General features: G+C 42.1%; 1 protein-coding gene across 3 annotated transcripts in view; it reads left to right on the plus strand.

Moving 5' to 3' along the window:
- Positions 1–1,308: 1,308 nt before the first annotated feature.
- The window catches only part of KLHL15 (kelch like family member 15), a 39,876-nt gene continuing 22,467 nt past the window's right edge, over positions 1,309–18,717 (plus strand). For 2 of the 3 annotated variants that reach the window (XM_032803087.2, XM_075059911.1), the window contains exons 1-2: positions 1,309–1,372; positions 10,400–11,111. In XM_032803087.2, coding sequence (XP_032658978.1) covers positions 10,407–11,111 — 705 coding nt within the window. In that variant the 5' untranslated portion in view covers positions 1,309–1,372; positions 10,400–10,406. Of the gene's footprint in view, positions 1,675–10,399; positions 11,112–18,717 lie in introns of all 3 variants that reach the window. The other variant, XM_032803088.2, reaches the window with a different exon arrangement.

The following is an 18,717-nucleotide window of genomic DNA, read 5'->3' on the forward strand; positions in this document are numbered from 1 at the left end:
ATTAATGAGACTGCTCACCTTAATAAAGTTACACGTGCTTAAGTCTAACCCTAAGAGACCTATCCAACTTCTGAAATACACAGAATGCTCAGATTGACTTCAATGGTAGCTAGATAGGGCCCCAAATAGGAAGACCTGACCTGACCAGTCTCCTGTATTGCAAGAATACTCATTTTGAGGCACTTTTTAAATATTACTGTTACAATGATATATTTGAATTTTCAGTGGAGACACAAATTTGTCCAGGATTTTCGAAGAAGCTATTTTTAAAAAATGATGAGTGAAGTTTGTCAACATTGATCAGATTTTTTTTCTTCTAGTTTGAGGTCTTCTTCCTTCATATTATGTAGGAGAGACACACAACAAGCATCTCACACCTCAGCTTGACAGATACTGGAAAATCTTAGTAAGAGGCAGATTAAAAAATTAGTTTCTCCTACGCACCCACTAACAAAATTGAAGGAGTATCAGGAGCAAGAAGGGAAACAGATCTGTTGTTCAGTTCCTGTTTATTTCTTTTCTATTCCAGTCTCCCTTTGCTGAGGTACTGAACATATGTGGGTCTGTGCTAGGTGAAGCAGATTTATTGTAAAACAGTGAATGTGGGTCAGTACATTTATTGTGTGACACAGTAAATGGGAGAAACTCTCTGTGACACTGAGAGTGGGGTACGAGTCCTGCATCACTGCATGAGAGAGTGAATGGAGTAAGGGTCAGTAGCTCCATCATGTGAAGCAGAAAATGGGGCAGATACTGCAATAGCAGACTCAGAGACAGTGAACGGGATGTGGGGGCCAACTTCATCGTATGAAGCAGTAAATGGGATGGCAGTAGGAAGTACGGCATATAAAGGGGCAAACTGCGTGAGACAATGAATGGGGTGGTGTGGCAGTAGGAGGTGCATTGTGAGACAATGAAGAGCATGAGGTAGTAGTATAGAAGGTGTAGTGTGAGACATGTAAGGGGTGGGGATGACAGCGCCAGTGCAGTAAAAGGCAAGGGGGTGGGGGTGAAGTGAGATGCAGTGAAGGAGGTGGGGGTGGCGGTGCAGAGAGAGGCAGGGAAATGGTGGTGCAGTTAAGGCAATGAAGGAGATGGGGGTGCAGTGGGTGAGGCCATGAATGGGGTAGGTGTGTCAGTAAGAGATGCGGAGTGGGAGGCCGTGTAGTGAGGTAATGAAAGGTGGGGATGACAGTAACAGGGCAGCGAGAGGCAGTGAAAGGGGGTGGCGGTGGCAATGGCGGAGCAATAGGCGCAGGGGGGCTGCCCCTCCCGCTCTCCCGCAGGTGGCGGCGGCGGAAGTGACGCGGGGTGCGGGGGGCCTGTCGTTGGGGGAAGATGGCGCCCGTGGCTGTGCTAGGCAGCGAAGAAGGTAAACAAGTGTGAGCGGGGTGGGGGGGCGAGACAGGGGTCCGGGGGCAAGGCCGTGGCCGAGCGAGGGGCCGGGAGCGCTGGTGCCTGGGCAGTGCCGGCGGCGTCTCCCTCGCAGGCGCAGTGGGGAGGAGGGGCCCAGCCGCGCCCCCCACCCTCCCGCGGGCGTCACCTCAGCCCTTGCCCCGCACTTCAGCCCCCGGGGCGCGCCGCCTCCTCCCCTGTCTTTATGTCACACCGAGACCCCCCGCTCTGCAGGCTGGGCGGGCGGAGCTGCATCTTCAGTGCTGCTGCTGCTGAGAGGTAGGTGACGCCGCTGCCGGGACCCCCCTTCTCATCCTCCCCCGCCACTCGCCGCCGCTGCTCCTGGCCCGAGGGGTAGAGCCGCTTCCGCGCCAGTTTAAACATCTTGCCCCCCCCCCCCGCCCCTGCTCCTTCCCCCGTCCCCGATGGGCTGGGCAAAGGCGGTGTGACACCCCGCTCGCTCAGCCGCCTTTGCCGCCCCATGTGAGGGGTGGCGGGAGGCTTGTTGCGTGTTTCCAGCAGCAGCAGCTGCACAAGGGAAGGAGATAATCCTGGTGGGGGTTTCTAGTGTAATTATGGTGGCGGGGGGATGCTCGGGGTTGTGTAACCGGCTGCAGCAGGGTGCGTGGTGGGCGCACGTCCTGCCCGGCCTCTGGTGTTTTTTATCTCTCACCTGGCTCTTCTGCCACCTAGAAGGTGTCGTGGGAAACTAGATACCCCCTTCTAGTGTTTTTTATTTTCTCCCACCCTTCCCGCACACCTTTTATTTCCAGAGGGAGACTGGCCTGGTGATCAGTCTTGTTCCCAATGGCGAGCACAACGTGTGGGGAGGTTGTGAAGTGGGTAGTGCTGAGTTTGTGTTTGTTTTCGTTTTAAATCTCTCCGTCTTTTAAAGTGAGATTAGTTAGCTAGGGGAAAAGCCATGAAGACTGAACCTTTCTTTCCACAAAACACACATGGTGTGGCCAACAGCATTATAAGCTTCTCATGCCCATGCTTCCAATGTGCATCCTCTTTTGGAGCAGTCTGTTCTAGTTCACCTTCCATGTTTATTCAGTCCAGGCCTGTGTGCTGAAGTTAGCAACAGGGTTACTCACTGGTGTCAATTCTGGTGAAGGGCTTTGTGTTCCAAAAATTTGGCCACGACTGAGATCACTAATTAGCATTTAGTCTGATGCTTGCAGCTTGATGGAAGAATCCAAAGATTTTTATATTGGTAAGTAACCCCATCTCCTGGCTCTGAAAACTGCTACTCTATACATTGGGGCAACTTGATATTTGAGGTTTGATTCAGGAATATGCCAGTTACATAAATTGTAGTAGTCTCCCAAAAACGTAAATTGAGGAGAGAAAAAAAAAGTGCTCAGTAATCAGCAAGGGAGTAAAAATTGTATTAATTTATATCATGTGATTTGTAGGATTAGCAAATATTATCAAAACATGTCAAGAAATACCAGAGTAGATTACTGGAAATATAAAACTACTATAGGATGAAGAAAAAACTATGTACAAAGTTTGCATTAAAATTAAGATGGAATGAATGTCCTTTATTTTGTTCTGCACTTTGTAAAGTGAGTTTTCAGTAGTATTCAGAATTTTGTGGTTTTTATTATAATACTACGTTCCATACGGTAACAATTCAGACCGTTAAGTTTGTTAGTATAAATTGATCAATTTAGATGTTCAGGGCTATTAGATATCAAAGGTTTGTCTTGCTACTTTATTAATGTTAAATGTTGCTATTTTAATAATTTTTTTGTTAATGACAACTTCACATTGAAAGGATCACTTTTTGACTATCACTGATTTACTGTTAGATCTGATTGTGACGTTCATTGCCTGGCTTGGCGAATATGCAAACACTAAATAAATAAATACATTGCTGAACGGTTTTATGCCATGTCCAATACCTAAATTATTTAAAGGAAGGCAAATACTATTGGTTGTAATATACAACATATTATTTAGAATGAAATCCTGTCCCCATTGAAATCAATGGCAAAACTCCTTTTGACTTCAGTTGAATCAGTATTTCACTGTTGGATATTAATAACATGGTCATTTCAAGTTAAAATTTCATATCTACCAAGCTCTTGTAATGCAAGTTAATGAGACAGAAGTTCTGCAGAATTAGGGGAGGTTCTGACTGGACTGGTAACTACAACTGATTGTTTGGCCCATAGCTACAGGTGTGTTTTGGTTATGATAGAAATGTTTCATTCTTTTTATTATAATCTTAAAATATGGTTTTAAAGGCCCATCTATTGCAGCAAATTTTAATGCACTGTGAATCATGTTATAAGATGGGAGTGCTCTGACCATGTGATGATACTCTTTCTCTTACCAGAAGTCCAGACTTATTAGAACCATATTATCAAACAGTATTGCAGTTCTGATCTTTTTGGGACTATAACATGGTTTAGTTTCGGCTGTGCAGGCAAGACCAAACTGGGTTATAATATGAAACTCCATGTATTAGACTATATATTGCCTTCAGACAGAAACACACTAATCTCATGCGGGTGGGTGTGGGGGAGGGGAGGGAAAGGGGGAGAAAGCTTCTGGCTACCTAGTCACATTTCAGAGCGATTTGCTTAGGTGGAGGAAACGTGAAGTCTAAATTTTTGCATTTTTATTGATATGACCGTGAAAACGATCATTTCGTCATTGTCTTCTGAGAAATTGGCTGTAGCACTTTAATAGCAAATAGAATTACATATAAGTTTGCAAGTATGTGTGTGGGAGGAATGGAAAAATTATTTTGCAAAATACTTGCATCTGAAATTTTTATAGCACTTTGTTATAATTAAACTACCATATATACTCATTCACTAGCCCATTCATTTATAAGCCAACCCCCCCAAGATGGTTAGGTAAAAATAGCAAAAAACTATGTGACCCTTTCATAAGCCAACCCAATTTCAGGGGTTGGCAAACTTTGGCTCCCGGCCGTCAGGGTGAGCCACTGGGGGTCGGGACGTTTTGTTTACTTGGAGCATCTTCAGGCCTGGAGCCCCTCAGCTCTCTGTGCCACTTCCTGCAGCTCCCATTGGCTGGGAACGGCGCACCGCGGCCATAGGGAGCTTAGGGGCTCCATGCCTTTAAATGCTCCAGGTAAACAAAATGACAATGTTTTAGATATTCAATTCAATGATTCCATAGAGTTTAAAGTCATCAAATTTTGGTGTAAACCCCTTTTATAAGCTGCCTCCTGCTCTTTGATGCATCACTTTTTTACCAAAAATATTCGACTTATAAACAAGTATATATGGTAATTATTGCTCTTTTCTTTAGATTGAGGATATCAGCAATATAAATAATTTTTTTAGCAATTTCACTTTGTCTTTGAATTGTCCCTGACTCTGCCCATTAGTCCACCCCATGTTTATTGCTATGTATAAGTTAGTGGTACAGAGAATTGTTTTTTGTAAGTCTTGTGCTAAAAAAATAGGGCTGTGCATACCTATTCAAATGTGACAGGTTTCAGAGTGGTAGCTGTGTTAGTCTTGTGGCACCTTAGAGACTAACAAATTTGTTTGGGCATAAGCTTTCATGGGCTAAAACCCCCTTCATCGGATGCATGCAGTGGAAAATACAGTAGGAAGATATATATACACACAGGGAACTTGAAAAAATGAGTGTTGCCATATCAACTCTAATGAGACTAATCAATGAAGGTGGGCTATTATCAGCAGGAGAAAAAAAACATTTGTAGTGATAATCTGGATGGCCCATTTCAAACAGTTGACAAGAAGATGTGAGTAAGAGTAGGGGGAAAATTAGCATGGGGAAATAGTTTTTACTTTGTGTAATGACCCATCCACTCAGTCTTTATTCAGGCCTGATTTAATGATGTCCAGTTTGCAAATTAATTCCAGTTCTGCAGTTTCTGATTGGAGTCTGTTTTTGAAGGTTTTTTTGTTGAAGAATTGCGACTTTTAGGTCTATAATTGAGTCACCACGGTGGTTGAAGTGTTCTCCAACTAGTTTTTGAATGTTATAATTCTTGATGTCTGATTTGTGTCCATTTATTCTTTTGCATAGAAACTGTCCGGTTTGGCCAATGTACATGGCAGAGGGGCATTGCTGGCATGTGATGGCATATATCACATTGGTAGATGTGCAGGTGAACGAGCTTCTGTTGGTGAGGCAGATGCGATTAGGTTCTATAACGGTGTCCCTTGAATAGGTATGTGGACAGAGTTCATAGCGGGCTTTGTTGCAAGGATAAGTTCCTGGTTAAGTGTTTTTGTTGTGTGATTGCTGGTGGTATTTGCTTCAGGTTGAGGGGGCTATCTGTAAGCAAGGACTGGCCTGTCTCCCAAGATCTGTGAGAGTGAGGCTAGGTTGTTGATCCTTGATGATGCGCTGGAGAGGTTTTAGCTGGGGGCTGCAGGTGACGGCTAGTGGTGTTCTGTTACTTTCTTTGTTGGGCCTTTCCTGGAGTAGGTGACTTCTGGGTATTCTTCTGGCTCTGCCAATGTGTTTTTTTCTTCACTTCAACAGGTGGGTATTGTAGTTTTAAGAACGCTTGATAGAGATCTTGTAGGTGCTTGCCTCTGTCTGAGAGATTGGAGCAAATGCGGTTACATCTTAGAGCTTGGCTGTAGACAATGGATCATGTGATGTGGTCTGGATGAAAGCTTGAGGCATGAAGGGTAAGAATAGCAGTCAGTAGGTTTCCGGTATAGGGTGATGTTTGTGACCATTGTTTGTTAGCACTGTAGTGTCCAGGAAGTGGATCTCTTTGTGTGGACTGATCCAGGCTGAGGTTGATGGTGGGATGGAAATTGTTGAAATCATGGTGGAATTCCTCAAGGGCTTCTTTTCCATGGGTCCAGATGATAATGTCATCAATGTAGTGCAAGTAGAGTAAGGGTGTTAGGGGACAAGAGCTGAGGGAGTGTTGTTCTAAGTCAGCCATAAAAATGTTGTTATACTGTGGGGCCATGTGGGTATCCACAGCAGTGCTGCTGACTTCTGTTATGTGGCAAGATATGTATTTAATGGGGTAGAAGATGCATAGCTTTTTTTTTTTCTTTCCACTCTCTCAATACAAATTGTGTGAGACTAGAGGGGCTCTGAGGATGCTTTATATTGTGTTAAGATGGAGGAGTCTCCTTCAATATCTTTTCTCTCACATTTCTTAAAAATCTGGTTACAAACTTGACAAGTGAGTTTAATAGTATCTGACACGCAGAAGGCAAAGTATTTTGGGATAGGTAAATGAAGATTTACTAAAAATAATCCTTCATCTGTCTTTGTTAAATGCTCTACTTTTTTTTCTTTTAAAAGCAGCACTTGTAATGTTAAACTCCTTCTTGAAACATTAGGTAATAATGAAGTGTTTGGCAGCTTGCATTAACCTTATTGAGTCTTAGGCTAGAAATGGAAATGAACCCTCTCATTTTCATAGGATGGCAGATGTTTTGGAAACCCAAAGATGTCAGTGGAATTTTAGCCGTTACTCTTTGAAGACAGGGTTATTTTTTTATGTATTGTGAGGATGTTTTCCACCTTACCTTCTGGCATCCTACTCTTCAAATAGAGTAAATTCAGAATTTTAAGGGGGGGTACTTTATTTCCAAGTGCTTTCAGTTACTTAACTATTTAACAATCACAGTGGGATGGATGGATGAAAATCTTGAATGTAATCACTATGCTAAAATGTAAGGAGCATGTTTCCCTCTTCTTTTCTCTGAATCTCTGTCTGTCTGAAGAGTAGCGTTGCAAATCAGCAAATGCTCCTTTGAACATGGTGCATTTTTTGTCCCTCCTCTTCCTGCCAATCTCTTCCTGTGCATTTTCACCCTTCATGTTTCTTCCAACTTTCTTTAGAGCATTATGAAGCAGTCTTTCAAGGCACCCTGTTGTTACCCATTTCTTTCCTTTTCTAATTCCAGATACCCTACATCATGATACCTATGTATTAAACCGTGGAGGGTGAGCCTGATGTAGCCATAGAGCCTACTAACACTGTTCCTTTGGCCAGAGGGTGGTTGGAAAAGGCCGTTCCTCAGGGATTCTTTGTCGTGTCTTGTACTTTATCCACAGAGTGAGGGATTAGGTCAGGGGTGGGCAAACTTTTTGGCCTGAGGGCCACATCGGAAAATAGAAATTGTATGGCGGGTCATGAATGCTCACAAAATTGGGGTTGGGGTGTGGGAGGGGGTGAGGGCTCTGGTTGGAGGTGTGGGGCTGGGGATAAGAGGTTTGGGGTGCAGGAGGGTGCTCCGTGCTGGGATCGTGGGGTTTGGAGAGTGGGCGGAGGATCAGGGCTGGGGTAGAGGGTTGGGGCGTGGGGAGAGGCTCAGGAGTGCAGTCTCCGAGCAACGCTTACCTTAAGTGGCTCCCGGAAGCAGTGATGTCCCTTCTCTGGCTCCTATGCATGGAGCGGCCCCCAACCATGATAGAGTGGTGAAGTGGGGCCGAGCGGCATGGTGCAGCCACCAACCCGGCACCATGGAGCTGGGCAAGCCCCAGATCCCGCTCCCCAGTGGGAGCTCGCGGGCTGACTGAAAATGGTTAGGCTCATGGGATGTAGTTTGCCTGCCCCGGATTAGGTTGTTACGAGACAAATATGTGCTGCCGTTGACCATCCTGTGGAACTTTCCTTAATTTTTGCTAGGCAAATCCTTTTCCCTCGTTGGGGAGAGGACGTCTGTTGTTTCTGTTTTTTGCTCCTTTCCTTCTGAAGTGTTGGTGATGCTGGGGGTGAGGAGTTTAAGGCATGGTTCTTTCTCCCCCATTCCCACGCCCAATAGTGCTCATTCTCAGCTGCTTGTCATAGTAGTTTTCCTTAGTAGGAGCAGCAGAGGAGGGAAAATAATGTGACTTTAGTTGTTTTCATTCTGCTGGTGGGGACATGCTATATGCAGGAGCAACAGAGGCAGAGGTATGATGTCTCAGTTATAGGTGTTGGGGTAACCATGGACAGTTTCTCTTCTCTCTGTAGATAGACATTGGGGGGGTCATATCTTTTCCTCCACTACCCCTGAACGTAGCCTGTCCCCATCATGAATGTGGAAGGAAACTTACTGAAATAATTGTCATTTTCACTCAGGTGCTGCTGCTCCTGTTGATGGAAATTTTAGTAGGGTTCAGGGATTAACCTGTATTTCATGTAGAGCACACTTCTGTGATCAGTACTGCTGTGCCTGAAGATTGCCAGCAGGATCCAACAATGTGGGAATAGCACTAATGTTTTTGGACAGGGCTGTAAATGCCCACTCATCATTTGAATTTGAGGTAGGCTGCATGTTTTTCCTTTCTGTGCTATCAGTTAAGGAATGGGGTGGGGGGAGGAGGGGATGAGCTGCATACAGAATCCCCTCTAGTAATTTTCAGTTAAAATGACAGTTGTCAAGATGTGAGGCTTAGAGTGGGAACAACATGATGACTAGAGCCCTATCAAATTTACAATCCATTTGGTAAATTTCAGAAAGAGAGGATTTTAAAGAATCTTAAATTTCCTGGTGGTGTAACTGGGGCGGGGGGGGGGGGTCCTTACCGAAAAGAGGCTATCCTACAATAGTCAGATTGCACAGGAGAGACCAGATTTCATGGTCCATGATGCATTCTTCACGGCCACGAATTTAGTAGGGCCCTAATTATGACCACTGTCTTAAACCTGTGACACTTGGCATACCAGGTATGAGCCATTTTTGTCTTCATAATATTTAAATATAAACAGTTTGGTAATTTTTAAGTTTTATAGAAACGATTTTTTGAAAGTTAATGGTTTCTTACATTTATCACCACTATAATATATTTCAGTTTTAAAAACTATGTGCCAACAACCCATTTAGTTTTTAAACTAAATACAGAAAACTAATTTAATGTAATGACTGTTGCAGGAAATTCAGAGTTAAGGGCAATTTTATTAAATTAATATAAAAACATTCACACTTCAAAGTTAATGGCTTGGCTTAAACTGGAAAAAGCCAGAAATTTCAGTGTTAAGGCTGAAACTCTTGCCCATTTAAGTAAATCCTAGATATTGAATAAGAATTTTTTTTCCTGACTAGGTGTCTTCCCAAATCCCTATCAGGTGGTGTCCCATCATACTCTTACTTTTCAATTTCCTACTCCCATGTATGTTTTGCCATTAAATATTTAGCACATATGTAATGCCTTCCATCTGAGAAACATCGAGTGCTTAATATGCAGTTGAGCCTTAACAACCCCCCAACACGTACGGAAGTATTTGCTGAGTTTTACTCTCAACTGTGCTTCTGATGGCCTTAATATTTTGCACTCCCATGTATATTTTCCACTTCTTCAGACTTGTTATCTAGTTAGGCCTCACAAATAGCACTAAGAAGTAGATAAAAAATAATTATCTCCATTTTACAGTGGGGGAAGATAGAGACTAAGTCACTTGATCAAAATGCTTTGTTTCCATGAACAATCTAATAGAGAGAATTGAAATACTTTCACCTTCTACTATAACAAGTCTTTAAAAATTATTGCTTTGTAAAGGCCTATGGAGTCTTATTTTTTTAAGATGCAGAAGTTTCTCTTTCTTTCAGATGCCTTTAATATCTTAAATGTTTGTTTTGTGCTCTCCAGTGATATGTTCTTATGGGGATCACTGTGGAAAGAAACGTGCAATGTGACTAGCTTTTGGAGGCATTTCATAATTATCTGGCCATAGAGTGATGTAAAATTAATAGAATATAAATAGTATTATCTCATTTGCACATTAATCTGCTTTTAGCACCAGAAATTTGAAATAAATGTATATTACACTTGATATCTAGAAACTTGTTCTAGCTGCATTTTTGTTGGTTAAATTGATTTTCAAGGCTGTAAAACAAAACAAGTGATTTAAAAATGGATGTTTTCTGCAAAGGGTGGCCCACCTAATCATTTTTTGTAGATAATTTATTTTCATTGACATTTAACAAATAGATATTAATGTTAAGGTTCATCTGGTCTGGAAAAGCTTGTATTCTGTAAACTCTTAAAACTAATACTTTCTCCTTTGATTCCTTTTTTTCAGGTGATTCATGGCAGGGGACGTGGAAGGGTTTAGCTCCGCCATCCATGATACCAGTGTCTCTGCTGGTTTCAGAGCACTGTATGAGGAGGGATTGCTTCTTGACGTCACTCTTGTCATTGAAGACCACCAGTTTCAGGCCCATAAAGCCCTGCTTGCCACCCAGAGTGATTACTTCAGGATTATGTTCACAGCCGACATGAGGGAACGAGATCAAGATAAAATCCATTTGAAAGGTCTGACTGCCACAGGCTTCAGCCATGTCCTCCAATTCATGTACTACGGAAACATTGAACTGAGCATGAACACTGTTCATGAGATTCTGCAGGCTGCCATGTATGTTCAGCTTATAGAAGTGGTGAAGTTCTGCTGCTCTTTTCTTTTAGCAAAAATCTGCTTAGAAAACTGTGCAGAAATTATGAGACTGTTAGATGATTTTGGTGTAAACATCGATGGAGTCAGGGAAAAGTCGGACTCTTTTCTGCTAGAGAATTTTGTGCCGCTCATGTCCAGACCTGACTTCTTGTCCTATCTGAGCTTTGAAAAGCTTATGTCTTATTTGGATAATGATCATCTGAGCAGGTTTCCAGAGATAGAGCTGTACGAGGCTGTTCAGGCTTGGCTGCGGCATGATAGAAGACGCTGGAGACATACCGACACCATCATTCAGAACATCAGGTTTTGTTTGATGACACCATCCAGTGTTTTTGAGAAGGTTGGTGCATTTGAAAGCAATAGGCAGGATTCATCATTTAGCTAGGGCAGCATGCCGTTAAATAGGTAAGATTCCCAAACCCGTTAGGAGGGGGAAAAAAAGACAGACGATTGATACTTTTTTTTCTGTCTGGCAAATAACATATATCAAGGATCTAATATCTGAAAGTAATGTCTTCTACTTTTAGAAATTAGCTTGTTTTATAACTGGAGAACTGGTAGGTTTACCATGTTTCTTTGTAAATGATTCCTTATGAGGACATTTTAAGTAAGTTCATCCATATGAAGTTCAGTTTATTTCAGTCATTCTTAATGCTGTCCACATCTCGCTGCTTGATTTTTTTTTTTTTATTTATTTATTTTTTTTTTAAAACCCTTGAAAGGCCCAAAGTGGATAGGGCCTACCGTATATACTTGATCATAAGCTGGTTCATTTATAAGCTGACCCACCCAAGATGGATAAGTAAAAAATGGGAAATTTTTATGACTCGTTCATAAGCTGACCCTATAACTCAGGGGTCAGCAAACTTTGGCTCCCGGGCCATCAGGATAAGCCGCTGGCAGGCCAAGATGGTTTGTTTACCTCAAGCTTCTGAAGGCACGGCTGTAAACCTAAGTAAACAAAGTGTCCCAGTGTGCCAGCTGCTTACCCTGACAGGCCAGGACAGCAACTGGTGGGGAAATTTTTTGAGGGGGAGAAGCTGGGGGTCAGGGGAGTAACCCCTGAGACCACCCCCCACATGACCCTAGCCTGGGACCTCCACACTCTCCCCATCTCATCCTTTCCCACCTTATCTGGGGAGAGGCAGGGGAGGATGTCTCTGGCCTGGCTGGAGTTGCTCTGGCAGGCTGCGCTGCGCGGCCGCAGCCTGCTCCGGGGGGCCAGACTGGGCGGCATGGCCGCAGCATGTTCCAGTAGGTTGGGCCAGGTGGCATGGCCTCAGTGTGCTCTGGCGGGCCAGGCAGCGTGGCCACAGCCTGCTCTGGGGGGCAGGGCTGAGGAGCATGGCTGCAGCATGCCAGCCCCAAAGCTGCAGCTGCTTCCGAGGCTGGGGGTAGAGCAATGTGGCCAGAAGCAGAGAGACTCTGGCCCCGCCTCTTCCCTTCTGTCTCTGCTGGCTGTGCTGTCTCTCCTTCCTCCTTCTGTTGGGAGGAGAGGCTATGTTTCACCTCTCCCTCTCTATACCCATTCATAAGCTGACTCCCTTCTTTGGTGCTTCCCTTTTTTTACTAAAAGAATTCAGCTTATGATCGGGTATATACGGTATATTATTGTAACTGGGCATCAGCATAATCAGAATCAATTCTCACTGACATTTACTTTTAGACAGATATTGTGTACATGTTTTTTAAAAATCTACACTTTAATTGAGGTCACTAGATACTTTGGTGATGGGTGCTATAAATGTATGTTATAAAAGAAGAAAACTGTATGCCTATTACTCAACATTTGGTTTATGTTAAAATGGTAAGGTGAAATTTTCAGAAGTTTCTAAGTCTCATTGAAAGGCAATGGTATTTAGGCTCCAAAGTCACTAAGACGCTTCTCGTAGGAGAATATCTTCGAGATTGTATGCATGCATGCATGCAAGTGTCTGATCCTCCTCTCTTGTATGTCAGCATAACTCCACAAACTTCAGTGGAACTGGAGAGATTGACAGTAGATCTGGACCAGCATAACTTTAAAAAAAAAATAATTTACTCATTTACTGAGAGAATATTTAAAAAGTTGTTGCTTTGATTGGGCAGAAAAATTACTTAGAGAGCTCCTATTTCAGCAGTTAACTGATATTCTTGGACTTTTATTCTGTTCTTGGTTACACAAGTGCGATTTCAATGAAGTGAATAGAATTTGATCTGTGGAGTGATATCTGTTCCTGCTGCCACTTTGCTCTGTTGATTTCTATTTCACTATAAACACAGTTGCGCATGCTCAGGAAATAAAATTTTGGGTAAATTAGCAGCAACAAGCAACAAGCAAGTTCCTTGAAATCAGTTACCACTTATCAGCCATTATAGAATAAAACTGCTCTTACAGCCAGATTTTAATTTCAAAATGCCTATTATTCTACTTCATAACAATAAATTTTTTTTCTTAATCTGTACTTTTTACACAATTAAAGTCAATATTCTTTTGTATTGCTGTATAAAAATGTATAGTACAGAATGGGTCTTCATTAATATTTAAACTTCATTGTCTGCACAAAGCATGTACAGTTCTGAAAACAAACTTTGAAACAACAACTTGGTGTTCCTTTCCATATTGGATTTTTTCAATTTACAAATAAAATGTAGATTTATTTTTTTTAACCTGCAATTGAAAACTAACACTTGCAGTGGGTTTTTTGTCTTGTGCATCCTGTAGCAAATATTGAGAAATTGGGAGTAAGAGTCCTCATCCTGCAAAGACTTCCACACATGCTTGATTTTGCATGCTACATGTAGTCCCATTGACATTTGCTAACAATTTTGTTGTTTGTCTATAATTTACTAGTAATTCCTTGGATCCCAGAAGTGGTTCACTAATCAAATCAGATATCATATATAGCCTCAAAGATCAGAAGAGGATCCGTCAATTGCCAAATTAATAGTGTAAAAAACATTTCAAGCTTCTGAAAGAGCAAGTATTTATCAGTAATAGAAAATTACCCCCCAAAAAAGCATCTTGGTATAGCCGAGGGACACAAGTTAGTGAAAGCACAAGTGTGCAAAACGAGAATCCTTTAATTAAGCTGATGTGAAGGTTTTTGTTCTTCACCATGACATGAATTTTGTACATTCCATCATAACTTTGAGTTTTGTTGTTTTTTGCCATATTCTCCTTGGATTAATATATTTAAATGTGGTTTTATTTTGGGGGGGGGGGTATGTAATTTGCTTTGTAGTTCAACTTTGGTCTTGGAATCTGGTAAATACAGTATTTATCGAGTAGACCTGTTCTGAGTTAGATTATCTCACTTAAGTAGTTCCAAAACTTTAGTGGAGGTACATGGGTGAACAGAAGTTTGCAGGATTTGGCCCTTTCTGTGTAAAAATGTATATTTAAGCACTAATGCCTAAATTTATCAGAATTTTTTTTGACGTATAAGCAGCAGCTAATTACATTAGAGATGTTTGCCACACTTTCATTTTGTTTTCTTCTGAACAGATTGTAATAATTGTGTAGTTTACTTAATTTACATTATGTGCCTATACTAACCTGTAGGCATATATAAAGTAAATACACCTCTACCTCAATATAATGCTGTCCTTGGGAGCCAAAAAATCTTACTGCGTTATAGGTGAAACGGTGTTATATTGAACTTCCTTTGATCCAGAGGAGTGCGGTGCCCCGTCCCCCTGGAGCACTGCTTTACCACGTTATATCCAAATTCGTGTTATATTTGGTAGCATTATATCAAGGTAGCGGTGTATAACTTAAATACAGTTTTTTAAAAATGACTTAAATGTTGCATTAGATTAAAGAGACAAGGTGGGTGAGGTAATACCTTTTATTGGACAAATGACAAGTTTTGGATTTTACCCAGCGCTCTTCATCAGGTCTGGGAAACATAGAGCGTGGCAGCTAAATACAAGGTGGAACAGACTGTTAACTCCTTATGCTAAACAGATTATAAAAGACCATTCAAGGTGAAGTAGGCAGTTAACACCTCTGCACTTGTAGCCCAAAGGAGGATTAGTGGGTTATAGATTGTTGTAAGGAGCCATAAATCCAGTGTCCTTTATTAAGACCACGATTTTTAGGCTATCAGTCTACACTATCCAGCTTTTAGCAACAGCTACAGCTGTGCCGCTAAAAGGCATGCTCTCCTGCTGACAAAAAAACTTCCACCCCCAACGACCTGCATTAGCATTGTACTCAGGCAGTGGTCCCCAACGTTTTTGTGGCCAGTAGCACATTCATCTTTTCAGAAGTGTGTGGCAGGCACCAACAATTTTTCAAGGCTTATTTTGTATTTGTACATTGAATAATACCCACATCATATTTAATATTACATAATATATGAATCCATAAGATAAAAAAGGTAATTTTACATGTAAAAGGTATGTATTAAATTATTCGGCAATTATTCTTTCGCCTTACCATGTGAATTTGCTCTTTTTTATCTACCTGGAAGAAAAATTAAGGAGTTTTTACAAAATAAATATCATAAACAGTTTTCATCTTATTTATTTTAAAAAAAGTAAAACGTTGAACTACTGGTCCAAATATATTTATTATTCTTACTTTAACATAGCCAGTTATGGTTAATTAAAAAATATTCTTTGTATTGTTACTTGTATCTGTATTTCAATAAACAAACAAATACGAAAAAGTTAAATACAAATTAATCATATATGCTCATCAGCACTTAATGGAAAATAGGTATCATTAATTCACGTGGTTTTTCTAATAAAGTCAGTGTGATTTTTGGCACTGCATTTCTTCAGCCAGTTTTTTGTAGTTGAGAGAGTAGGATGATATTCCCATTTGTAAGCAATTGTCAAGCTGGGCATCTGTAAGCCGAGATCTGTATTTTGATTTTATGGTGTTCATTGTTAAAAACAGAACTTCGCATAGATAAGTGGAACCGAAATAAGATTTTATTTTGTATGCTACGTTTTTTTAAGGCAGGAAACTTTTTTTGACAACCAGATTCCAAAAGTTTTCATCTGTTGTGCAGGATTTTAGAACAATATCATTTTGAAGGTTCAAAATCTCCAGTTCCATGTTTTCTGCTCTTACTTGAATGAGACTCGTAATTGATGTAGGCATTTCTGTTACCTCTATTTGGCAAATAAAAGGATTCACAAGAAAGGCAACTACAGGCTCAATGATGGTGAACTGCTGAAATCTCTTTTCAAATTATTCCAGAAGTGTTTGAATGTGGATAACATGGTGATGGATTAAAATCACTGTGTCATACCATTTTCTTCATACTTGGGAAATGTATGAGAGACTTAGTCTTCATATGTGACATCCACAAGATCAGTTTTATTTTGAATGATTTTACAGACTCTGTCATTTGAGCCACATGTTTGTCTTTTCCCTGGAGCTCAAGATTTAAAATGTTCAATTTGTCAGTGATGTCGGCAAGAAAAGCCAAGTCCATTAACCAGCTGGAGTCTTATAGTTGCTTGAAGTTCTGATTTGTGGACTTCAGAAATTCTTCGATCTCTTCAATTAGGCTTAAAAAACATGCAAGAACTTTACCTTTGCTCAGCCATCATACTGATGTGTGCAAGATAAGAACAGATTGTTTATCATCAACATCTTCCAACAGGCCCTTAAAAAGTCGGCATTGCAAAGGTTGTGCTCGAATAGAGTTAATTATTTTAATAATGACATTCATGACGTGTTGAAAAGAAAGAACTTTGATGCACAGAGCTTCTTGGTGGATAATGCAATAAGACATAAAGTTTGGAAAGGATTCATTCTTCTGCCCATCATTGCTAGTGCCCCATCAGTGGTGATTGCAGACAGCTTGTGTAGTGGCATACTAATTGATATTGCGTATGATTTGAATAAATTATAGATGTCCTCGCCCTTTGTTTGCCTTTTCATAAGCAATACTTTTAGTAACTCTTTCTTACGGTGAAGTCACTAAATACCATCCTCATAACTGCCAACTGCGCTGTATCCAATATATCTGTCGACTCATCGAATTGCAGTGAAAACCAGTCACATTTCCAAGTCATCTTTTAGCTGAGTTTGCATGTTGCTTGAAATTGCATGTATCCTTCTCGTAACTGTGTTGTCTGATAACTGCAAGTCTTGTATTGCCGACAAAATCTCACCCTTATTAGTAAATCCTTGAAACAGGCAATCAGCACCAGTCAAAAAATGCTTCCTTCAACAATTCACCATCTTGAAAGGGTTTTTTCTTCTTCGCAGGCAGATGAGCAAAAGGAAGCAATAGTAGCACTTTTAGACTTTACCACTTGTCTAGTGAAAACAGATTGCTGGGCAGATAGGTTTGATTTGAGTTGATTAATTTTCTTCTTTCTGAACTCCAGATTTAAGTGGATGGCTCATGTCAAAAGAGCCGTGATTAGTGTGGAAATGGTGTTCAACATTGTTTTTTCGGCACTACAACAGCATCCCCGCACAATAAGCAAACACATTTCCCTTTATTTTCAGTAAAACAATAGCATTCTTCCTACTCTGCGTTGAAATAATACGTACACTGTCTTTTATTTGAACCACTCATTTTGGGGCAAAATGTTAAAAAAAATTAAATTGCAAAGCACAAGAAAACAGCAGTATCAGTGCAGGAAGAATACTCACATACAGGGCTGGCTCCAGGCACCAGTGGAGCAAGCACGTGCCTGGGACAGCATATGCTACGGAGTGGTATTCCGTCCATTCTGCAGAGTCGGAGCATTTTTGTTTTGTTTTGTGGGTGGCCGTTCTGAGCAGTGCAGAGAGAAGCCGGAGAGAAGGTGCAGGGACAGACAACACCAGTGCCTGCAGCCCCGGAATACTCTGTCCCCAGCAGGCATGGGGCCCCGGCTTCTCTCCCCTGCTGGGCACTAGGCGGGCCCCACACCTGCCAGGGACAGAGAACACCAGTGCCCGCAGCCCCGGAGTTCTCTGTCCCCAGCAGGCGCAGGGCTGCGGCTTCTCTCCGGCTTAAGCCTGCGGCCCCGGTGTTCTCTGTCCTCGGCAGGTGTGGGGCTGCGAAGCCGGAGAGAAGCCACAATCCTGCACCTGCCAGGGACAGAGAACACTGGCGCCTGCAGCCCCAGAGAAGAGAGAGAGAAACCGCAGCCCCGGAGTTCTCTGTCCCCGGCAGGCACGAAGCCGCGACTTCTCTGCCCTGCTGGGCACTAGGCAGGCGCACATAAATGCCAGGCGGATGCCATGGCGGGGACCACTTGTCAGGAGATGGCTCCTGCTGACAAAGTGCTGTTCACACTAGTGCTTGTCGTTGGCAAAACTTTTGTCTTTTAGGGATGTGTGGTTTTTTTAACACCTCTGAACCACAAAAGTTTTGTCTTTCACTTGCCAGTGTAGATGAAGCTTTAGGCCTTGTCTACACTGCCACTTTACAGCGCTGAATATTTCTCACTCTGGGGGGTGAAAAAACATCCCCCTGCGCGCTGCAAGTTTCAGCGCTGTAAAGTGGCAGTATAGACAGTGCACCCAGTGCTGGTAACTACTCCCCTTGTGGGGGGGGGGGTTGTTTTTACTCCCAGTGCTGGTGCTGCAAGTACACAGCCACACAGCAGTGCTTTAACGTTGCTAGTGAAGACATACCCTTAGTGTCTAAGGGCTAATCTACACTAGAATCACTACAGCATTGCAGCTGTAGCACTGCTAGTGCAGATGCTCTGTGCCAGTGGGAGACAGCTCTCCCATTGACATAATTACTCAGTCTCCCCAAGAGGTGGTAGGTATATTGGCAGGAGAGCTTCTCTCACCGACATAGCACAGTCCACACTGGCGCTTAGGTCAGTGTAACTTATGTCACTCGGGCCGGGGGTGGCGTTTCCACAACCCTGAACAACTTAAGTAACTGAAGTAAGCGGTAGTGTGTACAAACCCTAACCAAGTTATGAATTTAAGCTCCCAGGCTCTTCTTTTGAAGGTGTTATGCAGGTTTTCTTTGAAGATGAGAACTGAG

This window comes from Chelonoidis abingdonii, chromosome 1 (genome assembly GCF_003597395.2).
Source record: "Chelonoidis abingdonii isolate Lonesome George chromosome 1, CheloAbing_2.0, whole genome shotgun sequence".
Lineage (NCBI taxonomy): Eukaryota > Metazoa > Chordata > Testudines > Testudinidae > Chelonoidis > Chelonoidis abingdonii.